The sequence below is a fragment of the Salmo trutta genome, chromosome 8 (genome assembly GCF_901001165.1).
Source record: "Salmo trutta chromosome 8, fSalTru1.1, whole genome shotgun sequence".
Lineage (NCBI taxonomy): Eukaryota > Metazoa > Chordata > Actinopteri > Salmoniformes > Salmonidae > Salmo > Salmo trutta.
In genome coordinates, this window is record NC_042964.1 from 44112049 (window position 1) to 44126838 (window position 14790).

General features: G+C 42.0%; 1 protein-coding gene and 1 pseudogene across 1 annotated transcript; both read left to right on the forward strand.

Annotated features, from left to right (window-relative positions):
* The first annotated feature begins 284 nt into the window (after nt 1-284).
* Nucleotides 285-8073, forward strand: LOC115199058 (protein adenylyltransferase SelO-1, mitochondrial-like; annotated as a pseudogene).
* A 749-nt stretch (nt 8074-8822) lies between these two features.
* On the forward strand, nt 8823-11775 carry LOC115199059 (angiopoietin-related protein 5). Its single transcript, XM_029761582.1, has 7 exons — nt 8823-9042; nt 9656-9734; nt 9828-9855; nt 9943-10034; nt 10226-10343; nt 10545-10730; nt 10961-11775. The coding sequence occupies exons 2-7, from the start codon at nt 9669-9671 to the stop codon at nt 11260-11262; spliced, it is 792 nt and encodes a 263-aa protein (XP_029617442.1). The 5' UTR covers nt 8823-9042; nt 9656-9668; the 3' UTR covers nt 11263-11775.
* Nucleotides 11776-14790: the final 3015 nt, after the last annotated feature.

The following is a 14790-nucleotide window of genomic DNA, read 5'->3' on the forward strand; positions in this document are numbered from 1 at the left end:
TTTTTCCAACTAAGCCTTTATGATTAAAATTCCATAGTCATATCCCACCATTTTGCCCAAAAACGAATCAAGGGAGTCCTTCCCCAGTGCTTCCTCTTTAAAGATATAAACTGCCAAATGTATCACCAGCTTCACAGATTGGCAGGCACAGCGCTTCCATCTGCATTTTAAAAGCCTTGGATGCTAGCTGGGTTTATTTTATGACCACGACCAGTGCTGGAACTGAACCCAAGTGTTAAATCTTCTGCCTAGGGAATGGTCGATTCTGCCTGGGCCTCTCTGGCCAGACAGTCACAGTGTTGAATTATGGGTACCTGTATGACATCTCATTTCAACCCAAGACAAGGGTGATAAGATCTCCTGCACAAGGAAGCAATAATGTTCCCTGGTCTATATTATTGGCAATTAACCACACACACATAGCCAGGCATACCTTAGTTACACACACACACACTTTGAAAGTTCACTGTAGAATAATACTTTCTTTGAGCATTGTAGCCCACTCCATCGGGCAATTAACATTCCCAATTTGGTTCAACCTTGTCAAAATAGACTAGAGGGATGTCACATGACCATAATGACAACATTCAAGTGAGTAAAATTGAGACTTTAAAGACTTTCTATGTAGGCTGGTTTTGAATAGTGCACTAATAAACTCACTCACTGTTTTGCACCATGATCCAGTCAGTGTGAGTGTTGCCATAGGCTAAATCTATGAGTGGATTATAGAGCACTTGTTTTGTGCCGACACGACCTCTGTTGACCACTGTAGTGGTCACTGTAGGCATGGACTCAGAGGGCTCTGCATCCTCATCTCTCGAGCGCCTACCTTTCAACAATGTCGCGCTGAAAAAACTTCCACTTGACTCCTCCGAAGAACCAGGGTCACGAACCGTGAGCGGAGCATGCTTCTCCCGCGTCCAGCCACAACCTCTTGTCAACCCCACTTTCGTGGCAGTATCCGGACCAGCACTCGCTCTGCTTGGACTAGATGAGGAGGAAATATTTCACGACTTGCTTGGTCCAGAATATTTGAGCGGTTCTAAAGTTTTACCGGGCTCGGAGCCGGCTGCGCATTGTTACTGCGGTCATCAGTTTGGACTATTTGCTGGACAGCTGGGGGATGGGGCGGTGTGTTACCTTGGCGAGGTGGAAGCACCTGCGGACCAAATCGGTTTCATGCAGCGTGACAACCCATGTGGGCGATGGGAAATACAGGTGAAGGGTGCAGGTGTCACACCTTACTCCAGGTAACAGCTTTTATTTTTGACCTACGTTTTGAATAGTCTAGCTGCCTAGGCCTAATAGGTTTTCAAGGAAGGTTTTTGTATAAACCTATCACAACCGACAATTAGCCTACGATAGGCCTAAAATGGCAACTTCACAAACTTGAACAGTATTATGATTTACAGCCTAGGCTCTATGCTTAATTTTAGGAGGTTAATGTTCGTTGTATGCACTCTTTGTTAGTAATTCACTAGACCTGTATGTATATGCTCTTATTTAGCAGTAGGCTAACTAGGACATACTTTTGGAAGTCTGTAAACACGCCCTTTGGAATGTAGGGGTATGTTCCAGAATGTTCATCTATGCAAAGGCACACAATAGGCATTTGCTGACTCAATGGATCTGGCATCCCAGCCAAGTCTCCCATGTCTAGATAAGAGCCATGTGATACAATTGCACAACAGCTACAGAGCTGCTTAAAAGATCAACTTCTTGGCACACTTCAACACCGTCTGCGTTGCTCAACAATGCACAGGCATCTGAATTGTGTCAGGCCCACCTAGTGATTGGTACTACTGCTTGAGTGGGTCTACTTCTATTTGATTTGTACCAATTTGAATGCACACAAGACTTGTGCTCAAAGAATACAACTCTTATGAATTTCTGATAGCTATCACTCATAATTGATTCTGGGACCAACACACCTTTTGGTCCCACTTTACCTTCGTTTCACAGCTATCATGTGCATCTAGCCACGTAGAATCACAGTTTCTTTACATCGTTACATGTAGGCCTAACTACACTGTAAAAATAACTCAATTCAAACAGAAGTTGGTCAGTACAATTGGTAGTACTATTACCTGGCAAGAGGACCATTTATAATCTTATCCTTATTATTATTATTATTATTCCTATTATTATTATTCATGTAATGGTTGTACTCCTCTGTCCTCCTCACTGCTCCCGTCTCCTCCTCTCTCCTCTTCTCTCGTCCCACCAGAGAGTCAGACGGACGGAAGGTCCTTCGTTCCAGCATCCGGGAGTTCCTGTGCAGCGAGGCCATGGCCGCTCTGGGCATCCCCACCACCCGTGCCGCCTCTCTGGTGACATCGGACCTCTATGTCAACAGAGACCCCCTCAACAATGGCCGGCGCCGCCCGGAGAGGTGTTCGGTGGTCCTGCGCATCGCCCCCTCCTTCATCAGGTGAACGGTTATTGGTGGTTCCCCTCTTCCTCTCAATTACAATATATGTATCAATGGCCTCCTTTCCTTGTCTCCTTTCCTTCACGATGACCACAGTAGGAAGGTGAATGGATGGATATATACAATATTTCTCTACCTTGTCAAGTTCTCAGTGGTAGAGAGAGGAATCCATTGAATATGATGATTTGGGCATATTATATTACTGTGATAGCTTTCTTACTGTATGTGGAGTACCAGGGTCATAGGTGAAAGAAAACAAGGAAAATCATTAATTTAAGAGCATCGGGATGTAGGTGACCAGCTGGCTGACTGACTGACTGGCTGACTAGCCATGAACTCTGCTTTTGGTGCTGACTTGCTTGTGCAGGTTCGGGTCCTTTGAGATCTTTCGGTCTCGGAATGAGTTTTCAGGCCGACAGGGTCCCAGTCCAGGGCGCCACGACATTCGGGCTCAGCTAGTGGACTACGTCATCGACACCTTTTACCCTGACATCCAACGAAGCCACGGCAACCGCAAAGAGAGGAACACAGCATTTTTCAAAGAGGTATGGCCTACACTGAAACATCAGTTTCAAAGTGAGGTGTCTGTAGCACTATACGACAACTGTACTACCCTTTTGTATTTCTACTCATGATAAATATGAGATTGTTACTTATTATCAATATGAACAACGGTACCAGATGGACATTGCTAATATTCTAAAATTATTCTCTAGCACTGTACATAAACTATACAGGGTGAATACATTCCACCTTAAGTACACACTGTGACAAAATTACATGAATTTGTAGACCTGCTCTGTGGCGCCCCCTTGTGTTCCCAGGTGACAGTGCGGACTGCTCGTCTGGTGGCCCAGTGGCAATGTGTTGGCTTCTGTCATGGTGTCCTCAACACAGACAACATGAGCATATTGGGACTTACTGTGGATTATGGCCCCTTTGGCTTCATAGACAGGTACATCTGCCTCACTTCCCCTTTCAACAGGAACTTCAAGATCCTATTGACATCAAAACATATTAATTCAGGAAATGGATACTTGTATCGCGCATGCTGTGCATAACTCACAAAATAACTTATAGGAAATCTGAATATACAGTATTATTACGTAGAAAGAACACTGAGTTAAAATGTATTATATATTTTTGCTAACAAAATGCAATTTGTGCAGTTATATACGGTACATAATCGATTAATCATAAGGGCTTATTGGTAAACACTCCATATCTCTTCCCATCTTCCAGATTCGACCCAGAGTTTGTGTGCAACGCGTCGGACCGGAGGGGGCGCTACTCATACCAAGCCCAGCCGTCCGTGTGCCGTTGGAACCTGGCTCGTCTGGCTGAGGCCCTGGGCTCTGAGCTCCAAGCATCCCAGGCAGGGGCCATCCTTGATGAGTTCATGCCCCTCTATGAGACCCTCTACCTGGCCAACATGAGGAGGAAGCTGGGCCTACTGAGGCGGAAGGAACCGGAGGACCAGGAGCTTGTCTCTGAGCTGCTGCGGCTCATGCACAACACAGGTATGGGGAGAGGGATGGAACAAACTGTGCAGAAAACAGGCATAATATTACCTGTACGAACAGAGGGGACTAGCTCTGCAAAACAAGTTATTTGAACCAGCAACCAAACATTTAAAGTCCCCCCCCCTCTCTCTCACAGGAGCAGACTTCACCAACACCTTCCGCTTGCTGAGTGGCGTGTCCTGCCCTGTGGCAGGGGAGGGGAAGGGGGCCACGGGGGGCCCAGTAGTGGACCTCATCCTGGAGCAGTGTGTCTCCCTGGAGGAGCTTAAGGTGGCCAACAAGCCCACCATGGAGCCCCGGTGAGGGGGGGTACAGTGGTGTGGCCCACCTGGAGGCTAGTCCTCCATCACATGAAACCTAAATATGATCTTTAGTGATCAGAAACTCTGTTTTAATTCACAGTTCACAGGATTGGAAATGCAAGATGTATACATGTAATGCTCTACAACATGCAATGAGGTTAACTTGGAAGGAATTGACTTCAACAATTCTGCCACCAACCAATCCACTGTGATCCCCTCATTTTCATTCACACACAAACCCCAAATGACTGGGCTATACAGTAGGTTAACCTAAGAAATGTTCTCAGAAATGTTCCTAATCACATGTTTGGAAGAGGTTGTGGTTCCTAATATCATCCTTCATTGTGTTCCCTTGATGTGCAATCAGCAATTTGGAGAAAATTCATACAAGGATAATCTGTAAGTTAAAGCTGTTTTAGTGCAGAGTGACTTGTTTAAGGTTGCTATACATTTTTATTATCTGTCTGGTAGCTAGCAATATTAGCTACACATGCTAATGTAAGTATGTCAGATATAGCACCTCAGTGTATGTATTCATATAGTTATCACCAAGTAATTAGCTAACTAGCACTATATTGCCCATTCTCCTAGCTAATGTTTTCAATTTAGCCCCTTAGTCTCCGTTTTTACCTCTCTTGACTCCCTCTATGCACACAGTGAGCTGGCTATGGCCCTCTCTATGGCCCAGACCAACCCAGCCATGTTTGGCCTGGTGGCAGACCGACCAGAGGTGGCCCATCAGCTGGAGAAGATGGGCAGGCTGAAGGAGCTGCTGAGCACCAATCAGGACGAGCTGAGGGCAAAGCAGAGAGAGGATTGGCTACTCTGGATCAGTCAGTACAGGTGGGTTAGTTAGGAGATGCCGGATCGAGGATCCTACTCAATCAAAACCCCTTACTTGGTTATTGGTTAAAGAAATAGCATGCTACTGATCCTATTGATCCATACTTTCTTGGTATTGTTTCATGCCAGTGGTGGCTGGTGGCACTTTAAATTGGGAGGACGGGCTCATAGTAATGGCTGGAACAGCATAAATAGAATGGTCTCAAACACATCAAACACCTGGTTTCTATGTGTTTTATACCATTCCATTCACTCCATTCTACTAATTATTATGAGCTGTCCTCCCCTCACCAGCCTCCTCTGTTTCACGCTGTAATCATGGTTTACATCATCCCCCCGTGTGTGTATGATGACCCAGGAAGCGGTTGGTGAAGGAGTGTGATGGAGCGAGGGAGGTGTGTACCATAGAGGAAGAGAGGATCCGTGTGATGGACAGCACCAACCCACGCGTGGTGCTCCGCAACTACATTGCCCAGAATGCAATACAGGCTGCTGAAAATGGAGACTTCTCAGAGGTATAGAATTGACATGTTGTATCTACTAAATACACTGTAGCTATCAACACATCGTGAATGTTTTTGTTGCACTTTCTGTTTGTCGTTATATTACAGTATACAGTGGGCTCCAAAAGTATTGGGACAGTGATACATTGCTAGGAATATTCCGTGCTAGGAATATGGGACCAAGTACTAAACTTTGACTACTTTAATACACATTTAAGTGAATTTGTTCCGATACTTTTGGCCCCCAAAAATGGAGGGACTATGTACAAAAAGTGCTGCAATTTCTAAACAGTCACCCAATATGGATGAAAATAATCTGATTACTTTTGGATTACTCCTTTGGTTAGCCAGCATCTGCCTCTTCTGTTTATGCTGCAGATATCTTTAGGCAAGTGCTGGCTCAGCTGCTTTATGCATCTTCTTGATGAAATGGCATCACTACTAAAAGGTCAGCTTCACTGTCAAGTTCCAAGGAAAGCATTCCCAACACTCATTCTTTGGTTGTGCAATGGGCCTACTCCACCCACCCACCAAGCAGATCGTGGCCAGTAAAAGAGGAAAGGTTCATTTGAATGTCTGACCCAGCTATGAATGTCTGTCCCACACATAAATGTCTGACCCAACCATGAATGTCTGACCCATAAGTCTACTATGATAAAGACGTCAATAGATGGATGTAACAGATCCAGGAGTAATCAGATTATTTCATGAGTTGGATGATCAATTGTGCAAATACTTTGAATGTGGACTATTCTAAGTTTGCAAGATCCATCTGAAAAGCAGACGGGTAGATTTTAGTGTACTCATTTCTACTGAAACTAGAAGTTTAGCTGAGTAAGCAGCTGATTTGTCAAGTGTGTCATTCCAGTACTTGGGAAATGAACAGAATGGAGCTATGTTGACTAACCAAAAAACTCCTTTTGACCCAAAGATCCTGATGAAATTTGGGATGATTCAGTTTTCAGTAAGTGGGGGTCTGATGACTTTAGTTTTTAAAAAAGGAGAGAACTTGGCCATTTTGGAGATTTAAAATAGATTAGAAAGCTTCCATTCCCACTGAAAGGTGACTTCCGGGTTGTGTAACGGCAGGTAGCCTAGCAGAATGTTGTGCTAGTAACCGAAAGGTCGCTGGTTCGAATCCATGAGCCAACTGGGTGAAAAATCTGATGTGCCCTTGAGCAAGGCACTTGACCCTATTATGCTCCTGTAAGTCACTCTGGATAAGAGCGTCTGCTTAAAATGTAAAAACCTGCTACTTCAATGTGCTTGAGTCAAACACATGCAGCGCACATCTTGATATTAGTTGAAGTAATCCAAAATGTAATCAGCTGTTTTTAACTAATCCGATTATTATTTAAAACATTTATGTAATATGGGTTGATTAGTTACTTCATTTTTGTAGTCTAATTACGTCATCCCAGTTACATGTAATCCGTTAGTACCCAACCCTGTATATCATTGCTCATTATGTTAAATCAACTCTTGTTCAATCTCTAAGGTCCGCAGAGTTCTAAAAGTTCTAGAGAACCCCTACTCTGCCCATCCTGAGTCAGAACTACCAGGTGGGCCTAAAACATTTGGAGAGAGGGACCAGAAAGGGATGGAGAAAGACAAAGAGGGAAGGAAGGACGAGGGGAGGACAGATGGAAACCAAAATTGTGTCCCATATGACAGCAAGCCTCCTGTGTGGGCACGAGAGATCTGTGTCACCTGATCGTCATAGTGCCTCCCTGACCCCAAAACTCAACTGACAGTGGAGAAAGATGTAGATGGTGTTCCTCAGGGCACTGTTCTAGGTCCATTCCGCTTTTCAATGATGGAACCCTCCTCTTTGTTCCGAGTCAGTTGGGTTAATGTCAAGGGAGGTAGTTCAGCGTGTATACTTCAGAGTGCTCCTGGATGTCAATCAGTAGAATAAACTGATGGTGAATGAAGACTCAGGTAATCAGTCAGTGACCTGTCTGTGTTGGAGAGACCAGGAGCACCCTGACTGTGTGTCTATGCGCACACACACACACACTTGACATTTGCATGTATTTAGATTATTTCACACACACCATGTAGTGTATGCATGATTGAAAAGATATATAATCAAATAAACTCATACATTCAGAAACATAATCATTGATCATCTTACTAACACCCACAAAATGGTCTTCATCTTAGAACAGTGGTTAAAAACTGTATCTATACACAATCTCTTGAATCCATAAAAAAAGCTATATCTTAATAATACATCTTAATACAAGAGGCAAGGTTTCACACAATGTTATGTTCATGTGTATTATGTGATGTGTTGAAAGTGGGAAAAAAGGCATTAAAATTAGTTTGTTCTGAACTTCGATGTGCATTTAAAAAATATGTATGCAAATGTTTATGTACAGCAGGTTTGGAATTGCTTATTGATAACTTGCTGTACCATGTTGCTCTGTCAAAACAGCAAACATTTGAATAAACCTATTACTACTTTATATTCAGCTGTATCTTTAAATTCTTCTGGATTTGATTGCGATGAGCTTTTTCACATTTCTTTTCAGAATGTAGATATTGTTGTACGTTTGTTTCATATTGATAGTACATACAGAACAGTACTCAGTACGCAGCCAATGTGCCACATTTTATTATCCTCACTTGGAGTGTTATCATAAGAGGGCTTGATTTGGCTGTCCTGATTGCTACAACCAACCCACAAGATACAGTCTAACTAACACACTGTACTGTGGTAGAGTGAACCTAGAGCTATGGCCATAGCCTTGTTACATAAAGCAAGTAGAGTACTACAGGTGTTTCCTGGTTTTATTCATTTTAATCCTGTAGTTCTCCTATCCAATGGTTGTTCTTACCTGGACCAGAGGGTGGCACTAGTAGTTAGGAAACATCATTTCTTTTGAAACACTGCAGTTGTTTTTGAACAGGATATATCTAAAGACATCTGAGAGATAAACACATATGGAGTTGGTAACAAGAGAGTTCGTATTTTTATTTGATTTCTTGTTCACTGGACTGTGCTGTGTGTATTCCTGGCTGTTTGTAATTTCCTGTAAAGTCCAGTATTGGAATGTCAAGAGTGTTTGCTTTGGAGCTGGGGCTCTGAGTAACAGGGATCGCCCACAATAACATTAGCACAAGCACGGTGTGGGGGAGTGTTTTTCCGTAACAACACTATGGGCAAGTTCATTTTGCATGGCCCTGTGCCCCGATTGGGAGGAGTTTGCTCATTTTAGAACCTTCCATTGGTCCTTAAGTGAAATCTCCCTGTCTGTGAGCCCTGTCTGTGATACTTTGAGGCATCTGACAACGCTAAACTGGAAACGTGGAGTCGGTGTGTGTACAGTAGGCGGTGCTTGAGTCAATAAATAGGCTTACAAGAAATCCTGTCTGAATGGACTTTAAACTGACTGGTCGTAGACAACACACCATAAAGGAATACACGGGCGGAGGTAGGTTTTTTCTACATATGTGAATCACCCGATGACAATTTCAAATTTGCGATTATAATAACTTGCATAATATTTCTCCTGTGTGAAATGTCTAATTATGGCAAAATAATAAGAAATCATCTATAATTTTTCCTCTTCCCTTATTTGGGTACATGTATGGTGTTTACTGTTTTGTTAATGGAGTGGTGATGTTTCAAGTTCTCTCAAAATGTTTGTAGCACAAAACTACAGTAGCTCTGGCTCAGAATGTCTTTTTCTCAATTTTTGGTTTTCTACATAATCACTACATTTTAGAGGAGACAGAAAAGGTAATTTACTTGCATGAATGGCCTTCAACAAATGCTTGCTTGTGTAGGGGACCAGTGTAGTTTCAGATGTGGACAGGTTACTGATGCCACAATAATCATACTAACACACACCGAATACTAGTAAGAGATGGATCTGGGTCTAAAGATATTATCTCTGTTTGACATGACTTTTCTGTTTAGGACCTGTAAAGGATGCAATTTAGGAAACATTGCATTTTTACAACGTTGGGTCACACAGGGATAATAAGGAAACAGCATAAGAAAAAGTAACTAAAATGACATTTTCATCTCTCCCTCTCTCTCAGAAAATTTGACAAAATGTGGAATAGGATATTTCTTTGTGGACTGGTTGTCTGTCTCATCTGCCTCACTGATCAGACTCAGGTAAATATACAGTCAGTCAGCACTGATAAACAGAGAAACATGTTATTCCTTTTAACCTGGCAGTAATCATTACTTATCTGCTGGTTTGTACAGGGCCAGAAAAAACCTTTAGTTGTTCAAGGTAAGTGTTAGTTATTTTTTTAAATCACTTACATTGGAAAGACAAGAGTTAATGTAATGTATGTGCATGTGCTTTTGCTTGTTTCAGGGACAGATTGCACACAGATCAAAACTCTCTCCCCTCGAGCCACCAGTGGAGTGTATGTCATTCAGCCTGCAGGATTCAGATCCCCCTTTAAGGTATGGAAATATCTAAATATTTATTATTTGGTTACACAGCCACACAGGGGCAGTAAAGCTTAGCTATGGAATGTTGAAGGTGTCGCCAGGCTTGCCAGAGTTACTGAAGTTCTACAGAGTTCCATTCTTGGACCGTTTCTGTTCACAAAAAACTATTTCTTGATTCAAAAGTACATTGATGTTGTATACAGGTGTATTGTGAAATGCTGGCGGACGGAGGCTGGACAGTCTTTCAAAGGCGCACCGGGGCAGAGGTTCTTTTCAACAAGAAGTGGGCCGTGTACAAACAAGGCTTTGGGCATCTACGGAGTAATGAAGGGTCCCTCTGAGCATCTCACATTTCACCAGCAACTAATACTGTAAAATGTGTACTTTGCTGAGCCAATGTTGGCCAAATTTAAATGAATTTTTGTCTATAATAATGTTTACCTCTAAGGCAACTTATAGAGGTTTCCCTATACTGTCCGTTTTTCTCTTCTCAGTTCAGTTCTCTTCCCTGTTGTTTCCTAGAGGACCACTGGCTGGGTCTGAGTAAGGTGTTTGCTCTAACAAAGGGCAGGGGGCGGAGATGGACCATGCGGGTCGACCTGTGGGACTTTGAAGGGGGCACTGCCTTCGCTGAGTACAGTGACTTCCGTCTGGGCACGGAGAAGGAGAGTTACAAGCTGAACGTTGGAGCCTACAGGGGCAACGCAGGTAACTGGGATTTCAACAGCACAAGGTGACAGTGGTCATATTATTTACTTCAGTGTTATATTTATTTCACATTTGGTGGCGGCAATGGGACCATTACACATCACATATATGTCATATGATATGTATGCTGGGTTGATATTTATAAATGGTGTATGCTTTGGAAGTCAATACAATCACGAGTGAAGTAGAACTGATGTACTCTCTCTTCATCACTCCCTGTCTCTCTATAGGGGATGCCATCCGTGGGAAATACTCTGGCATTGACCAAAATGGCTTTGGCTTCAGCACAACCGACAAGGACAATGATGGCTGCTCGCCCTGCATCTTTGGCGACATCGCCGAGAACACGTGCAGCTTCTCGGAGGGAGGAGGAGGGTGGTGGTACAGTCGCTGTGGCTCTGCCAGCCTGAACGGAGACTGGCACCCTGCCGGCGAACACATCGGCTGGGCCTCCGGCCTCCACTGGGAGACCTGGAAAGGACCTGCCCCATACTCGGCCCGAGCGAGCCGCATGATGATCAAGTCTGTGTGAGGCCACGTCTCAATACATCTGAAATGGTTTCCTAGGCCTATGTCTCCTTTGCTTTATGACCACCGGTCTGAGCCACATTAGTGGGCATGAGTAGAGGAAACCATTGAAATAACTGGAACACACACAGCTATGTGTTCCATGGAGTGATGCCTGCATATCGTGCCATATTGGAATAGTCTGTTTATTTGGGTCTGTTGTGCAATCAACACACTGTATTTGTTTTTTTTGTTTATCCCATTCGCTTTGTTGTATTATATCATGGTGCATAAATCAGAGCCAACATGTAAGTGACAGAAATAGAAAATATCAATTTTTTACACTTTTTTTACCCTCTAAAGTCTACCATGAGTTATGTTTTCAGTGAAGAGAAAATACCTTGTGGAAGTTTTATTTGTTACACTGCAACAATTCTACATCTAACTTCTGAAGAGTTTCATCACATAGTTTCACAATTTATATTGTAGAATGTTGATATTGCATGCATTTTTAAATAAAATACATTTTTGAACATTTGTTTAGCACAAACATATTCAATAATTTTCAGAAACCATTCATTTTGCTTGAATTCACACATTCAAAGCTCTGTGTTTATAGAGAAATAGAAGTTGTACTAATTGCATATTAAATCATTCATGGTTTCTCATCATACAGTAAATAGGTTGTTGTTCTCCTACCTTAGAAACCTGGTTTCTAGCATTGATTGATTATGGATCTTCAACTTTGTTAAACGTTGCTACATTCTTTTATTTTTTTTATGGTGACATCATTTAGGACCTTTAAGGTTGCAGTGACACATCCATAACCTGAGCGGAAACCAGATTGCATACCAGAGAGAATAATATAGACATCAAGAAAGCCAGTCAGTTGATTATTGACAAGTTTGTCCAACACTTTTGATTAACAGGACAAAATAGAACAGTTAGGATCAGCTTGATCTCCCCCTTTAAATAAAGGACAAACCGTGGCGGCCTTCCAAGCAATGGGGACCTCCCCAAAAAGGAGAGAAGTTAAGTGAGTGCATACATGTTCTTACTTATTACTTCTCCTTACTGGTTCCCCGTGGGAATCGAACCCACAACCCTGGCGTTGAAAGCGCCAATGCTCTACTAACTGAGCTACTCCATTTGTTGCTTTCCAGCCATTATTATGAGCCGTCCTCCCCTCAGCAGCCTCCTGTGCTATACATACACATATTATATATATATATGTATGAGGATGTATATATATATATATATATATATATATATATATATATATATATATATATATATATATGTATATATATATGTATATATATGGATGTATTATATTGAGGTATTAACCCAGGATAATCCAGAATGAGGACTAAATGGACTAACAGACTTTGAATATTCTCAAGTGGTCATGTCTTATGTCTTTTGACTTACCTTCCTTTCTTTCTTTCTCTCCTCTTTCTCTTTCTTCTGGAAGACTTTGCCATCCGGCTGCTCCTTCCATCGCACAGATGCACCTCCATCTCTCTTGGTGATCTCTGCCTGTATCTTAAAACAACATGGATGACAAATGCTGTATAAAGATGCGATCCACAGAAAATGATCTGATGGCCATTTACTCATTTGTATAAGTGTTGTCACATGTCTGAGAGGTATTCTTTCACTTCATTGATTAGGCTACAGTACAACGCTGTCAAAGAGCCATAGCAAATCTATAGCAAAGATCCAAAGTTACTCCCTGAAACTAATATTCCTGCTGATTACACAGGTATTGGATTTTAATTATGGCTTTATAAGGTTGATGTGTGTCTTTAATGTCTGCACTGGCTGTTCCTTATGACTGTGAAGATCCTCCTTTTTAGCCTCTGTTACATCACTACTGATACTAAAGGTAAAATGGCTGGATATTTTGCCATCAGACGAATGTTACCTTCCATGTACAGCTGAAGTCGGAAGTTTACAAACACTTAGGTTGAAGTCATTAAAACTCGTTTTTAACCACTCCACAAATTTCTTGTTAACAAACTATAGTTTTGGCAAGTTGGTTAGGACATCTACTTTGTGCATGACACAAGTAATTTTTCCAACTATTGTTTACAGACAGATTACTTCACTTATAATTCACTGTATCACAATTCCCGTGGTTCAGAAGTTTACATACACTAAGTTGACTGTGCCTTTAAACAATTTGGAAAATTCCAGAAAATGATGTCATGGCTTTAGAAGCTTCTGACATCATTTGAGTCAATTGGAGGTGTACCTGTGGATGTATTTTAAGGCCTACCATCAAACTCAGTGCCTCTTTGCTTGACATCATGGGAACATCAAAAGAAATCAGCCAAGACCTAAGAAAAAGAATTGTAGACCTCCACAAGTCTGGTTCATCCATGGGAGCAATTTCCAAATACCTGAATGTACCATGTTCATCTGTACAAATAATAGTCCGCAAGTATAAACACCATGGGACCACGCAGCCGTCATACCGCTCAGGAAGGAAACGAGTTCTGTCCCCTAGAGATTAACGTACTTTGGTGCGAAAAGTGCAAATCAATCCCAGAACAACAGCAAAGGACCTTGTGAAGATGCTGGAGGAAACAGGTACAAAAGTATCTATAGCCACAGTAAAACGAGTCCTATATCGACATAGCCTGAAAGGCCGCTCAGCAACGAAGAAGCCACTGCTCCAAAACCACCATAAAAAAGCCAAGACTACGGTTTGCAACTGCACATGGGGACAAAGATTGTACTTTTTGGAGAAATGTCTTCTTGTCTGATAAAACAAAAATAGAACTGTTTGGCCATAATGACCATTGTCATGTTTGGAGGAAAAAGGGCGAGGCTTGCAAGCCGAAGAACACCATCCCAACCGTGAAGCACGGGGGTGGCAGCATCATGTTGTGGGAGTGCTTTGCTGCAGGAGGGACTGGTGCAGTTCACAAAACAATTTCAAGGCAATGCTACCAAGTACTAATTGTGTGTATGTAAACTTCTGACTCACTGGAAATGTGATGAAAGAAATAAAAGCTGAAATAAATCATTCTACTATTATTCTGACATTTCACATTCTTAAAATAAATTGGTGATCCTAACTGACCTAAGACAGGGAATTTTTACTAGGATTAAATGTCAGGAATTGTGAAAAACTGAGTTTAAATATATTTGGCTAAGGCGTATGTAATCTTCCGACTTCAACTGTACCTTCATGAAGGAAACTAGGACAGTACATCTATTTTTGAGGATTGGGTCACTCCTGAAAACTCTTCTCACCTGGGCCAGAATTTGCTCTGAAACTGTATCAAATTCTCTGCTCTGCCATTAGTTGAGCCCTTTAGCACTCCTGTCGACTTTGTGAGAAGATTAAAATGTACATATAGAATCCCTAGAATAGACAATGGGATCCTTGCAACATGCCTAAGAAACTAATCAAATATGGTAAAACATTGTATCAAATAATGAATTTGTGTATGTATATATACACTGCTCAAAAAAATAAAGGGAACACTCAAACAACACAATGTAACTCCAAGTCAATCACACTTCTGTGAAATCAAACTGT